The 11,536-nt window shown below is 43.8% G+C and overlaps 1 protein-coding gene across 2 annotated transcripts in view; it reads right to left on the bottom strand.

Moving 5' to 3' along the window:
• Positions 1–529: 529 nt before the first annotated feature.
• Positions 530–11,536, bottom strand: part of SEC24A (SEC24 homolog A, COPII coat complex component) — a 50,898-nt gene continuing 39,891 nt past the window's right edge. For both annotated transcript variants that reach the window (XM_026659357.1, XM_026659358.1), the window contains exon 23: positions 530–3,893. In XM_026659357.1, the coding sequence (XP_026515142.1) occupies positions 3,779–3,893 (115 nt within the window). In that variant the 3' untranslated portion in view covers positions 530–3,778. The remainder of the gene's footprint in view (positions 3,894–11,536) is intronic.

Here is an 11,536-nt window from a genome sequence, read left to right as displayed (position 1 = left end):
CTGAATAGTTACAAGTAACTAAGAACTCAGCTGTGTGTATGAGTAGTTACATTTATCCCTTCCTATGTATGTTATCTTTGCATTTGTCAATACTTAAGTTTTTCTGCCACCATGCTGCACACTGGAGATGGAGCTACTAATTATGTCCCCAAAACACTTGCTTTACCCTAAGAAAAAAATGTACAGTGACAGTCATCAAATGCCTCGGTGCAAAAGCCAGTACATCTGATTTTTCCTTGTTTGAAGTTTATTATAAATATTGTGCAGTAACAAAGTGGAATTTTGCCAGTGATCGCAATTACATAACAGAAATGCTTCCATCTTTTTCTCCTGAACTATGAAATCCCCCAATCTTTGTACCATTTACAGATTGACAATTTTAGCAAGTTACAATTTTTTCCTTTAGCTATGCAATTACTGTTACTGAAGTTACTAATGCAACCAATGGGAAAAAATGTCACCCAGTGATTGGTCAAATATGGAATCCCACTTCTGTTTATTAATTAAAGGACTGATGAACTTTTGTGAGCACTTTCAATTAGTTTTATTGAGTAGCCAAATCTTTTAAATTAGCACAGATAAAATAAGCATTTGCATGTGTTACAAATGACTTTTTACAGGAATAAAACAGTGAAAATTACAAACTGTAAAAAGGAGGACAAGTAAATCCTGTCTCAGATTCAGAAGGGGCAAGATTTATAACTTCATGCTGAAGATCTGTGTCTGAGTTTCAGAAAAACAAGGATTTAATATTACAATATTATACACTACTTTACAAAATTAAATTTATAAGGATTACATCCCTAATAGTGAACAAAAAGCTTAAAATCACATTTGATGGTCCCTTATATAACAGCCATTCTGCATCTTTGATTATAAATTGTTAAGAAATTAACTCTGAATAAAAGAAATGTAAATCTTATTCTAGTTATTGCAAAATAGTCTATTTAGACTGAGACTCAAATATATTAAATTATAAAAGATAATGTATACAAATTAAAATGGATGGTACTGATGTTGACTGAATTAACATTAATGTGTCAAACAAATAGTTAAACCTCAGAAACTAGAAAAATAGAGTATATGTGCTGTGGTAGGGTTGTCACACTAAGACAGAACAACCAGGACCACCCTTGCCTGTTTAAGATCTTAAAATAAACAAGTTATTCTTGACATTTGTAATACAGTGAGAAGTGTGGCATAGGCAGTTTACACACCGGTATGCTCTGCAATGATGTAAGAGTAATACAAATTGAAGCAGCATGTTTTGTCCCCCCCTGCATGGAATTAAACTACACATTCAATATTGCAGATTATTTCTTAAATACAATATGGACATTCCAAAAGCATTCTACTTCAAATGGGTTCATTTGCTCGCTCGTTCATAAGTTTCACAGAGAAAAATATTAGGGATCCTAACTTGAAATGTTGTTAATTACTGTATTGGCATGTAGACTGACATTCATAACTGTTATCCTGGTTTACATAAAGCAAGTGACACTCTCTCTGAAACAGACATATTTAAAAATGTAAGTTTATGGAATATAATGACAAAGTATGTGGTAATAGTACGAAAAACCAAAGGCTTTGGGTCTGTTGTGAGATGCATGGATGATTTCCAACATCCTAGTGGATACATTTTATCATCACGTGCCTGGAGTGAGGTACCACTTAATAAAACTGTGGTTGTCTGAATGACTGATTCTCATTTAAGAAATAAAAAATTTAGGATTTAAATGTGAGTGAAGCCAGAAATAAAGTAATCGAGTAAATTTTAAAACATAATTTTCCCCTATGTACTTACTATATATTTTCACATTGACTGAAGATAATGCACAATCTTATAAAAAACTTTTGGGAAATACATTTCCACTAGTCATGTAGACACAGCAGGCAGGGTGTTTAAATAATCTTTGGGAGAAGTAAATCTGTTCCAAAATGCTCTTTTGAAATCACCACAAAAATCAGCACAAACGATAGTGGCTTTTTTGTGCTCAAATTGCACAAGATGTTTCTATGAAGAAACAGCTGCTTCTCCCCTGCATTGAGGTAACTCCTGTCAGTCAATTACACTGTAACTGGAGCAGAAGCAGACGAATGGCTGCAGAAACTGTGATCCTACCAGATCCTGTTAAATCCTCTTTGCAAAACCTTCACAAGTTTACTAGCTTAGGCACAATATCTACTTGCCTATCTTTATAGTAAACATTTCACTCATCAATGAAAAGTACTTGACCCCAACAAGGAGATTTTTGCAAGTCTGCTATAAGTGTATGAGCATTAATATGAACTAAAAGCAAATTAAAGTATAAAACAATTTTTCCACATCACAGTTCTTCCATGGGCATATAAGGGGCAGAAATTGACTAGCAACATAAAGAGAAACAGCCTGTCATCTACAGATTGCTCCCCAACCAATGTACTTTAATTCCCATGTACTTTACACATCTTACATTTAAGAATACCAGCTTTCTATAAATCCAATTTCCATGTTTCATTTGTAGCACTTGCAGGTCTGTCAGTTAAATTAAAACATGTATATTGTGTGCACACATGTCCTGGAATTAGGCTTGTTACATAGCTTCAATAAAAAAAAAAAGATTTCTGAGAACTTTAAATATATTCATTGAACTATAAAACACTTCCTACCAATATGTTTTTTTCCATTTATTTCAAGAGCAAAATTATTACGTCTGCTTGGATTCAGTTTTAGATGTCAAACAAAATATTCAGTGCTGTCTCAAAAATATATTGATAAATTAAGGATGAAATGCTACCACAGCCTCATTTCACAAAACAATCATTTTATGGACCTAACATTTAGTTAACCTATATTAGAGCAGAAATCTAATGTAACGCACAGAAAGGATCAGGTGGTTTTATGCTTTGCCTTCTTTTCCCCCACTTTCCTGCCATTTAATGAACTATTAAGACAAGACCAACTCATTATTTTTAACTACAAACACAAGGCTCAGTGTCAGTCTTAGCCCATTTTTGCTGCCAGACCACTTGATTATAGTTTTCAGTTTACACAGTATGCTATGCCAACTTTGTCTTTCAGTTTAGGTACAAGAATATTGATGCATTTAAAAGCTTTTTAACAAATTACTTCAGTCTATCTCAATCCAGCTAGGCCAGTTTAAGCTACCTTTAGACCTATCCAACATAACCATTTCTAGAACGTTACATTCTAAAATTTTCATAATTTTTTTTTTCAAACATTTGTTCATTTCACAATGAGTTGTTTCATTGCTACTTTAAGTGTACCAGGTAGCTCTCTTTTTTAAAAGAAATGTTCAATCTTTAATCAGTGGATATACTGTATCATAAGACAATATAATTTCCCTGCAACTCAATCATATTGAGGTTTTAAATCTAGCAGCAACCCTCCCCTCTCCCCCCAAAAAAGCAAAACTAAAAGTTACAGAAATATACATTTTGAACAAAGAACTCCATTTTACAAAATGTATTTCACCCCTTCAATATTGCCTTTGCAAATGTACTTCATGCTGCAACTGCTTACAGTAAAAGCATAATTTGCAGCAAATTAAAGATCCCCAACCTCTTCAAATATATTTTGATTTTAAAAGTACAATATTATGTAGTTGCACATATGATTCTCAGTTGTGGTCCTTTATTTGCTTTACTTTGTTGAAATCACAGTGAGAACTTCTCATCGACTGCACCAGGCCACAAACTTAACAAAAGATATTACAAGCACAAGTGTTCTTTACTGCAGAAATTTTCGTTAAGCAAGCGAGCCATACAACCCAGTGGTTCATTTATTCACTTGCTGCTGTATATGCAAGAGGAACTCATAGTATGATAAGGCAGATTCTGTTCTGTCTTCTATCATGTTCTGTAGGAAACTTGATTTCAGTGGACTTTCATCCCTTAGAAATAGAAATAAAATGACTGAGTGAAATGAAACATTCACTAACCTCTACAGTACAGTATTTTTAAAGTTATAGGATGAACTAGCATTTTGAAAGCTATTTAAAAATAAGTGCATCAACTGGTGAAGTGTAAATGAAAAGCCAGTACTGTAGGCCTCACAATCAATCATTCATACCACAATATTGCTGGATAATGTTCACATTTAATTCAGTAAAATGTCTGATGTTAAACACAGGCAAGCTGGTTACATTTATAATGTAAGAGCCCCTCAATACCACCTGGTAGAGGGCCCACTCGTCTGTAAACTCCCATCAGGTCTGGCACTTTATACGTTATTATCATAGTATTTATCTGTAAAGAGTGTCGTGTGTAGTATCAAATGAGAGCTGGTGACATGGTAGCCAATAATCTCACTGTGATGTTTGTACAGATGGTGCGTAAAGAGTCGTGTGCTGGAAATAAAATCCTAAAATGTTTTGGGGGCAGACTTGATAAACAAATTGTCCTAGACAAAGGCAGAGGAAGTTACTGGTCTGTAACTGGAGGTTCTTCGAGATGTGTGGTCCCTATCTGTATTGCACATGTAGGTAGGCAGGTGTGCCATGCACCTGAATCCTGAAGTGTTTCTTAGCAGTATCCACTGACCAGCACCTGTATGGTGCATCCCCTCATGCTCCCAGCCGAGGGTATAATAGGTAGTGCCTCTCCAGTCTCCCTCTTACCGTCTTGGAATGTAGTCCGAAGCAGAGGGGAGAAAGAGCGGGTAGTGGAATACAGATAAGGACCACTTGAAGAAGTTACAGGCAAGTAACCTCTCTTCTTCGAGTGATGGTCCCTATGCGTATTCCACACGTGGGTAACTCGCGAGCAGTGATCAGTACAGAGGTGGGTGTGAGGATGTCAATGGAAGCGTGGTCTGCATTACAGCCTAGCCCGCTATCGCTTGTGCAATAGTGTATTGTGTTGTGAACGTGTGGACAGAGTGCCAGATGGCTGCACGACTTAGGTCTTGCCAGGACACATCCGCCAGTGAAGCCGATGTGGTGGCTTGCACTCATGTCGAGTGAGCTGTGACTCCATCAGGCGCCAGATTGTTTGCAGCATTCACAGATGCTCCCTGAGACCCATTTGGAGACTGGTTTGGAGGAGAGGGCTTGACCCTTGAACTGTTCAGCGATGTGCAAAAAGAATTGAGTCCTGTGAAGTTAGAAAGCCAGTGCATAGCAGACATCAAGGGATTGTAGGACCCTGTTAGTGGGGGAGGTGTGCGGTTTGGGGTAGAAAACAGATAGGTGGATGCACTGGTTTAGGTGGAATTCCAACACTACCTTTGGGAGGAATTTAGGGTGGAGCCATAGGGACACCTTGTCCTTGTGGAATATAGGGTGAGAGGGAGGGTGATCTGTCATCATGGCTCCGAGTTCACTGACCTGCGTGGCTGAGGTTCTGGCTACCATGAATGTCACTTTCATCAAAAGGTGGGAGAGTAAACATGTTGCCAGTGGTTCAAAGGGTGGCTTTGGGAGGGCAGAGAAGATGAGATTAAGGTCCCATGGGGGTGTGGGCTTCAGAACTGGTGGAAAAGTGTTAAGTAAAGCCTTAATGAAGTGGACAGTGGTGGGGTACGTAAACACTGAGGTGCAGTCCGGGGGGAGAGAAATTGATTGCTGCCAGGTGCAGCCCTACAGAGTTGATGACTAGGCCGGACATTTGAGGGCGAGAAGGTAGTCTAGGTCGACTGGTACAGATACCACACTCAGTGAGTGACCGTCACATTGAGCTCATACTGTGAAGCATCTACATTTTGCTCAGTAGCATGCCCTGGTGGATTCTCTCCGGCGCTCTGGGTAAAGATTTGCCACACTGAGGTGGAGCATGCCTGGTCTACCCTCGACCCTCATCCAAATACCAAGCTGTGAGGTGAAGAGGGCCGGGATTGGGATGCCGGATTCTCCCGATCTTATGAGACTAGATCCGGGAGAGTGTGAAGGCAGAGCGGCATTCAGGTGGAGAATCTGAGGAGATCTGTGAACCAGAACTGACAGAGCCAGAATGGGGCTACGAGCATCACAGTGGCTCTGTCTCAACAAATCTTGCGTAGAACTTGCAGCAGGAGGGGAATGGGAGGAAAGGAGTAACAGAGGTGGTCTTCCAGGGGAGGAGGAGAGCATCGCCCTGCAAATTCTTCCCTATTTCTACTACGGAGCAACAGAGGGGCAGCTTCTGGTTCTTCAGGGTGGCAAATAGGTCCCACTGAGGGGTGCCCTGGTTCTCCAAGAGGTACTGTAGTGTGGCGTCATGTAGCTCTCACTCGTGATTGAAGTAGAGAGTCCTGTTGAGCGCATCGGCCAGGGAATTCTGGGTGCCTAGGAGGTATGTGGCTTGAAGCATTACGTTGTTTTTGATGCACCAGTTACAAAGGCGGATGGGCTCGGGGCAGAGGGAGGAAGACCTGGCGCCGCCCCGCTTGTTTACGTACACCACTGCTGCAATGTTGTTTGAGAGTAGTTGAATGTGGAGGGGCTGAATGAGCAGGAGAAAGGCCTGACACACTGAACAGACTGCATGGAGCTCTAGCACGTTTATATAAATCCTGCCCTCCCGTGGCATCCACACTCCATAGGCCATGTGGTGCTCCAGGTGGGCTTCCCAACCCGTGAGGGAGGCATCTGTTGTGATGGTGACCTGTGATATGGAAAGGGTGAAGGGGGTGCTGATCATCATCTTGGGAGGATTGGCCCACCACATGAGTGACGCTACCATGGTCCGGGGAACTATGATTATGACCAGCATATGGTCTGTGCTGCTTCTGTAGATGGAAAGGAGGCAACACATGGCCAAGGAGGGGGAAGGGGGAGAAGAGAGAGAGAGAGGCGGACCGTGGTGTGAGGTCTATGATGCAGGTCCACGATGATGGACATAAGTATTGCGAAGTAGTCCACCATGAGGAAACCTCTCGCTGTGATGGAGTCAAGACGTGCTCTGAGAAAGTATCATCTGTGTAGGTATCAATACTGACTTTTCCTTGTTGATACAAATACCTAGAGATGCCAATAGCATGCGAAGGGTGAGGATCGCGGCAGCTACTTCCTGGCACGATAAGCACCACAAGGAGCCAGTTGTTAAGGTAGGGGTATACTGAGCAGCAGAGGCGGTGCATTTGGACTGCTACCACAGTGAAGACACTTGTGAACACTCTTGGAGCTGTCGCTATACCAAACGAGAGGACCTAGGGTGACCAGACAGCAAATGTGAAATATCGGGACGGGGGTGGGGGATAATAGGAGCCTATGTAAGGAAAAGACCCAAAAATCGTGACTGTCCCTATAAAATCAGGACATCTGGTCACCCTAAGAGGACCTGAAACTGGTAGTGTTGGTGTCCTACCCAAAAATGGAGAAACTTGCAGTGGGGCGGGTGAATATCTACATTGAAGTAAGTGTCCATGTTGAGAGCTGTGAACCAGGCTCCTTGGGGGAGGGAAGAAATAATCTAAGCCAGCGCTACCATGCAGAATTTGGATTTTCTGAAAAAGGTATTTAGCACTTGAAGATCTAGAATGGGATGGCACACGGCACCCTTCTTCAGGACGAGGAAGTATGGTAAGTAGAAGCCTTTTCCCTTGCATTGAGGTGGGACAGGCTCTATGGCCCTCTCCAGATGCAGATTTTCTCTTCTTTTTGGAGAATGCATTGATGGGATGGATCCCCAGGAGAAGTCCAGGGGAAGGAGGAATCAAGGAGGTGGGAATGAGAGGAATTCTATGGAGTATCCATGGTGGATGTTCTCCAGTACCCAAATGTCCATGGTGATCTTGTCCCAATTGTGGGGAAATAGGGCAAGATGGCCCCCATAGATGATATGAGGCACTGCAGTGGCATCGGGGAAGGTTAAGGGATCGACATGCAAGTCAAAACTGAGGTTTTGGCTGCTGCTGGGAAAGGGTCAAAGAATTGGTTGTGGCGGAGGCAGGGAAGCGTGGCTGTTGCAAGCGGTGCCACTTAAGTGGCACGTCCTGCTGGCATTGGTAGTAGGCCAGGTAAGGAGTATATGGTCACAGACAGAATGGTTGTTTCTGCTGCTTGTGTCTCAGGGCCGGGGTGTATATACCAAGGGACTGTAGTGTGGCCGTAGAGTCCTTCAGCACATGAAGGGATTCATCCATCTTCTCATGGAACAACTTGCTCAAAGGGGAGGTCCTCAACTGTATTTTGGACCTCCCTGGAAAAGCCAGACGATTGTAGCCACAAGTCCTGGTGCATAATGACCCCGGTCACTAGAGAGCAAGAGGACATGTCAGCCATGTCTACAGACAGCCTGAAGGCCCACCTTGGCCATCAGTCACCCCTGGTCTACCAGCACCTGGAACTGCTGCTGTTGGTCTGGTGGGAGCTTGTCCTTGAACTCTATTAGCTTGTTGTAGTTATTAAGTCATAGCAGCGCCTGGTAGTTTGCAATCCGTAACTGTAGTCCTGCTGAGGAATACACTTTCCTGCCTAGGTCCCTCCTCTTTTCCTCCCTATCTGGGGGAGCAGACTTCTGTGGGTGCTAGCGTGGCCGCTCTATTGCTGAATGGACGAAAGCGGGGAGGAAAGGGGGGAAGAAGAGGGGGGAAGGATGACACTGCCCCTTTAGCAGGCATGAAATATCTCCTCGCTGCCCTCTTCGGTGTGGCAGCACAGGAGGCAGGAGTGTGCCATATTGCCCGTGCCTGTTGAAGAATGGCCTCATTAATGGGTTGAGAGGGCCCCTTTACAAGCCTTCTTAATTTGCTATTATTGGTACGGTTGATTAATGAGCCTTTTATTTTACCTCATTCTTAACTTGTCCAGGGAAAAGGGTCAGATGCAATGGAATTCAAACAAGAAAGGGAAAGGAAAGAAAAGCAGTTTTCGCTTTCCACTGGGAAGTGTGATTAAGCAGATTAAAAAGAAATTCTCGCAGTGATATGTCTATTAGAGTAACCATCCCAGTGCCAAGAACAAATTTTCTGTTAACAGTCCTAGCTTCCTTGCCTTTCACATTTACTTAGTAGAGATTTACTATCAAGGTAGTTGGGTCTTCAAGGGTTTTGTTAATTCATTTAGCTAGTAAAATATTTATTGCATCACTTATAAGTACTGTGCACATCGGGGTTGGAGAATGTCCAGGAGCTGATGTGGGTCCTGGACCTCTTCCAATGGAATACCCAAGTCTGCTGCTACCCTCTGGAGCAAGTCCTGGTACTGGTGATGGTCATCCGGCCTCGAGAGTGAGAGAGGAATAAGCACCTCGTCCAGCAATGATGAAGCAACAGTGGGGACCGGCAGAGCTGGCGGTAACGGTTAATGTCTGCCTCTTCCTCATAGACAGATAGTGTCATTGGGCGAATGGGGGATGGTCGATAAGATGCCTGTGATGGTGCCTTGCATCCACGGGTGCCCATTATGGTCAGAAAGAAGGGTCCCTGGGATGTGGTGGGCCCCACGGGTAGCAGTACAGGCCTCTGCTGATGGATCATATGCTGGGGGATAAGGCAGCCTGGGCCGCAAGTCTGGACTTCAGCAGGACATCGGAGAAAACAAGGGTTCTTCTCAGAGAACTCCTCGGACTCCGAAGACGGTTCCGGAGGGCTGCAATGCAGCAATGGGACAGGCTTCTCTGGCAGCAGCAGTAGAGCTTTGTCCTCTGGAGTGGGGGGTCCGGAGAGGAGTGGAGATTGTGGAGATTGAAGGATCAGCTCCTCCATCGAAAAGAAAGGCTCAGATGTCCAGGAGTCTGTGGTGTGCCTCTGGAAATGCCAGAGATCCCAGGCAGCATCTGCGGGGCTGGCCTATCTGGGAGGCACAGAGGCACCGGTAGGACGGGCAGTGCACGTGCCGGTGAGTGTTTTGGATGCGTGGATACCAGGGCAGTAATCAGTACTGTTGGATCTTCTTTGCACCTGGCCGTACCCTCCACGTGGAGAAGCTTGGGCGCTGGTCTGGATGGATCTGCGCACAACATCTCACCTGACTTGGCCTGGCTTGAGGAGGAAATGCTGCACTTAGGAGGAGTCCACGACAGGGATATGCTCTTATGCCCGTGAGAGTGTTTTTTACTCTCATGTCGGGACTTATTCTTTGTCTTCAGCACCGATGGATCCAGGGCATGCGAGGTGCTCAGAGGGGCGCTCACCACCAGTGACAATTGCTGTACCAGGGGTTCCGCTGGTCCCAGATCCAAGTACGCCCTCTGTCCCATGGCTTCCTCCATCAACTACTTACGGAGTCAAAGCTTTGAGTTTCTGGGTTCGGGGAGGGAAGGACTTGCAGGACTTTACTTGCTGAGGCCTGTAGTTCACATAGAATGAGTGTGGGCAGGAGACAGTTTTTAAATCCCAGAATCCAGGGTATAGTCCTGGGGGGAGATGAGGGGATGGGATGGGACACGTTCCCCAAAACGGGGGAAAAACTACACTAACTTATCTATCACTAAAATGACAATATACAACTATGTACAACTATATACACTGAACGAGGAGTGGTCACTGACTTAGCAAAACTAAGGGCACAAAGGAACAGTGGTTCTGACTCAGGCCATGCGACGGTAAGAGGGAACTGGAGAGGCGTTGACCTGCATTACCGATTATATACTTGACTGAGAGCATGAGGGGACACACCATGCATTTGCGGGTCAAGGGACACTGCTAAAAAATACTTCTGGACTCAGGCACATGAGCACCCAACATGTGGAATACAGATAGGGACCATCACTCGAAGAAGAATATTGATTTGCCTGTCTATAATGTAAACTGAGCATGGGGATGCCACAGACAATGGGCAATTTATTTGTATCTGCAGTAAACACCAGTTATCAGGAGGATGAGGAAAAGCATGGTGTTAGCACACAGGAAGAGACCGCAGTCTGAACCCCAGGGTGTCATCCTGATTCTTGAGACAAAGACAATTAACATTGGGGAATATAAGGAAAAGCAAAAGGGCATCTTGTGATCCATCACTGAGGGAACAAAGAGGTCAGCGCTCTTTGCAACTATGAAGGGTGGATCCCCCACTATGTGGGTTGGTGATGCTGAAAAGCAATTGTAGGTGAGAACAAAGCTTTGAGCCTGCTATGGTTATAGGCAGACTTTTAGAAGCATGTTATTCTTTTGTTTATTTGTAACCATTTTCTATTTCTATTATCTGCTTAGTATCACTTATTCTTGTTTTATTATAAATTCATCTCAGTGCTATTATACTAAAGTAAGGTGTGCATCCTCAGTTGAGCTAATAGCCTGGTGTGTATTCTGTCTCTTTGGAGACAGTGGACTTGGTATTTCTGTGGGCATATAGTGACAAAGCCTGGATGCTGCAGAGGAACACTCTTCCAGGGGATTCAGGAACTGAAGTACACCAAGAGTTAGCCTGCAAGGCAAAGTTTGGAGTGGCAGAGTCCTGAGGAGTCTGTTTGGCTAGCTAGCAGACAGGGGTGGCAGGAAGCTGTCACACAGTATAGCACCAATAAATCTCTTGCTGAGACAGAAGGGTAACAAGGTGACTTACAGTTCTGGATGCCCTGAGAAAGCATCAAACCTCCACAAATTAAAATATGACAAAACAAGAAAAGTTAAAGTCACATGCCAGGTTTTCAAGCATTTACAATTCACACTATGCGCAAC

The sequence above is a fragment of the Terrapene carolina genome, unplaced genomic scaffold, assembly GCF_002925995.2.
Source record: "Terrapene carolina triunguis isolate 2854851 unplaced genomic scaffold, T_m_triunguis-2.0 Scaffold629, whole genome shotgun sequence".
Taxonomy (NCBI): domain Eukaryota; kingdom Metazoa; phylum Chordata; order Testudines; family Emydidae; genus Terrapene; species Terrapene triunguis.
Note: the sequence above shows the minus strand (reverse complement) of the source record. Positions and strands in the feature narration are given on the sequence as shown.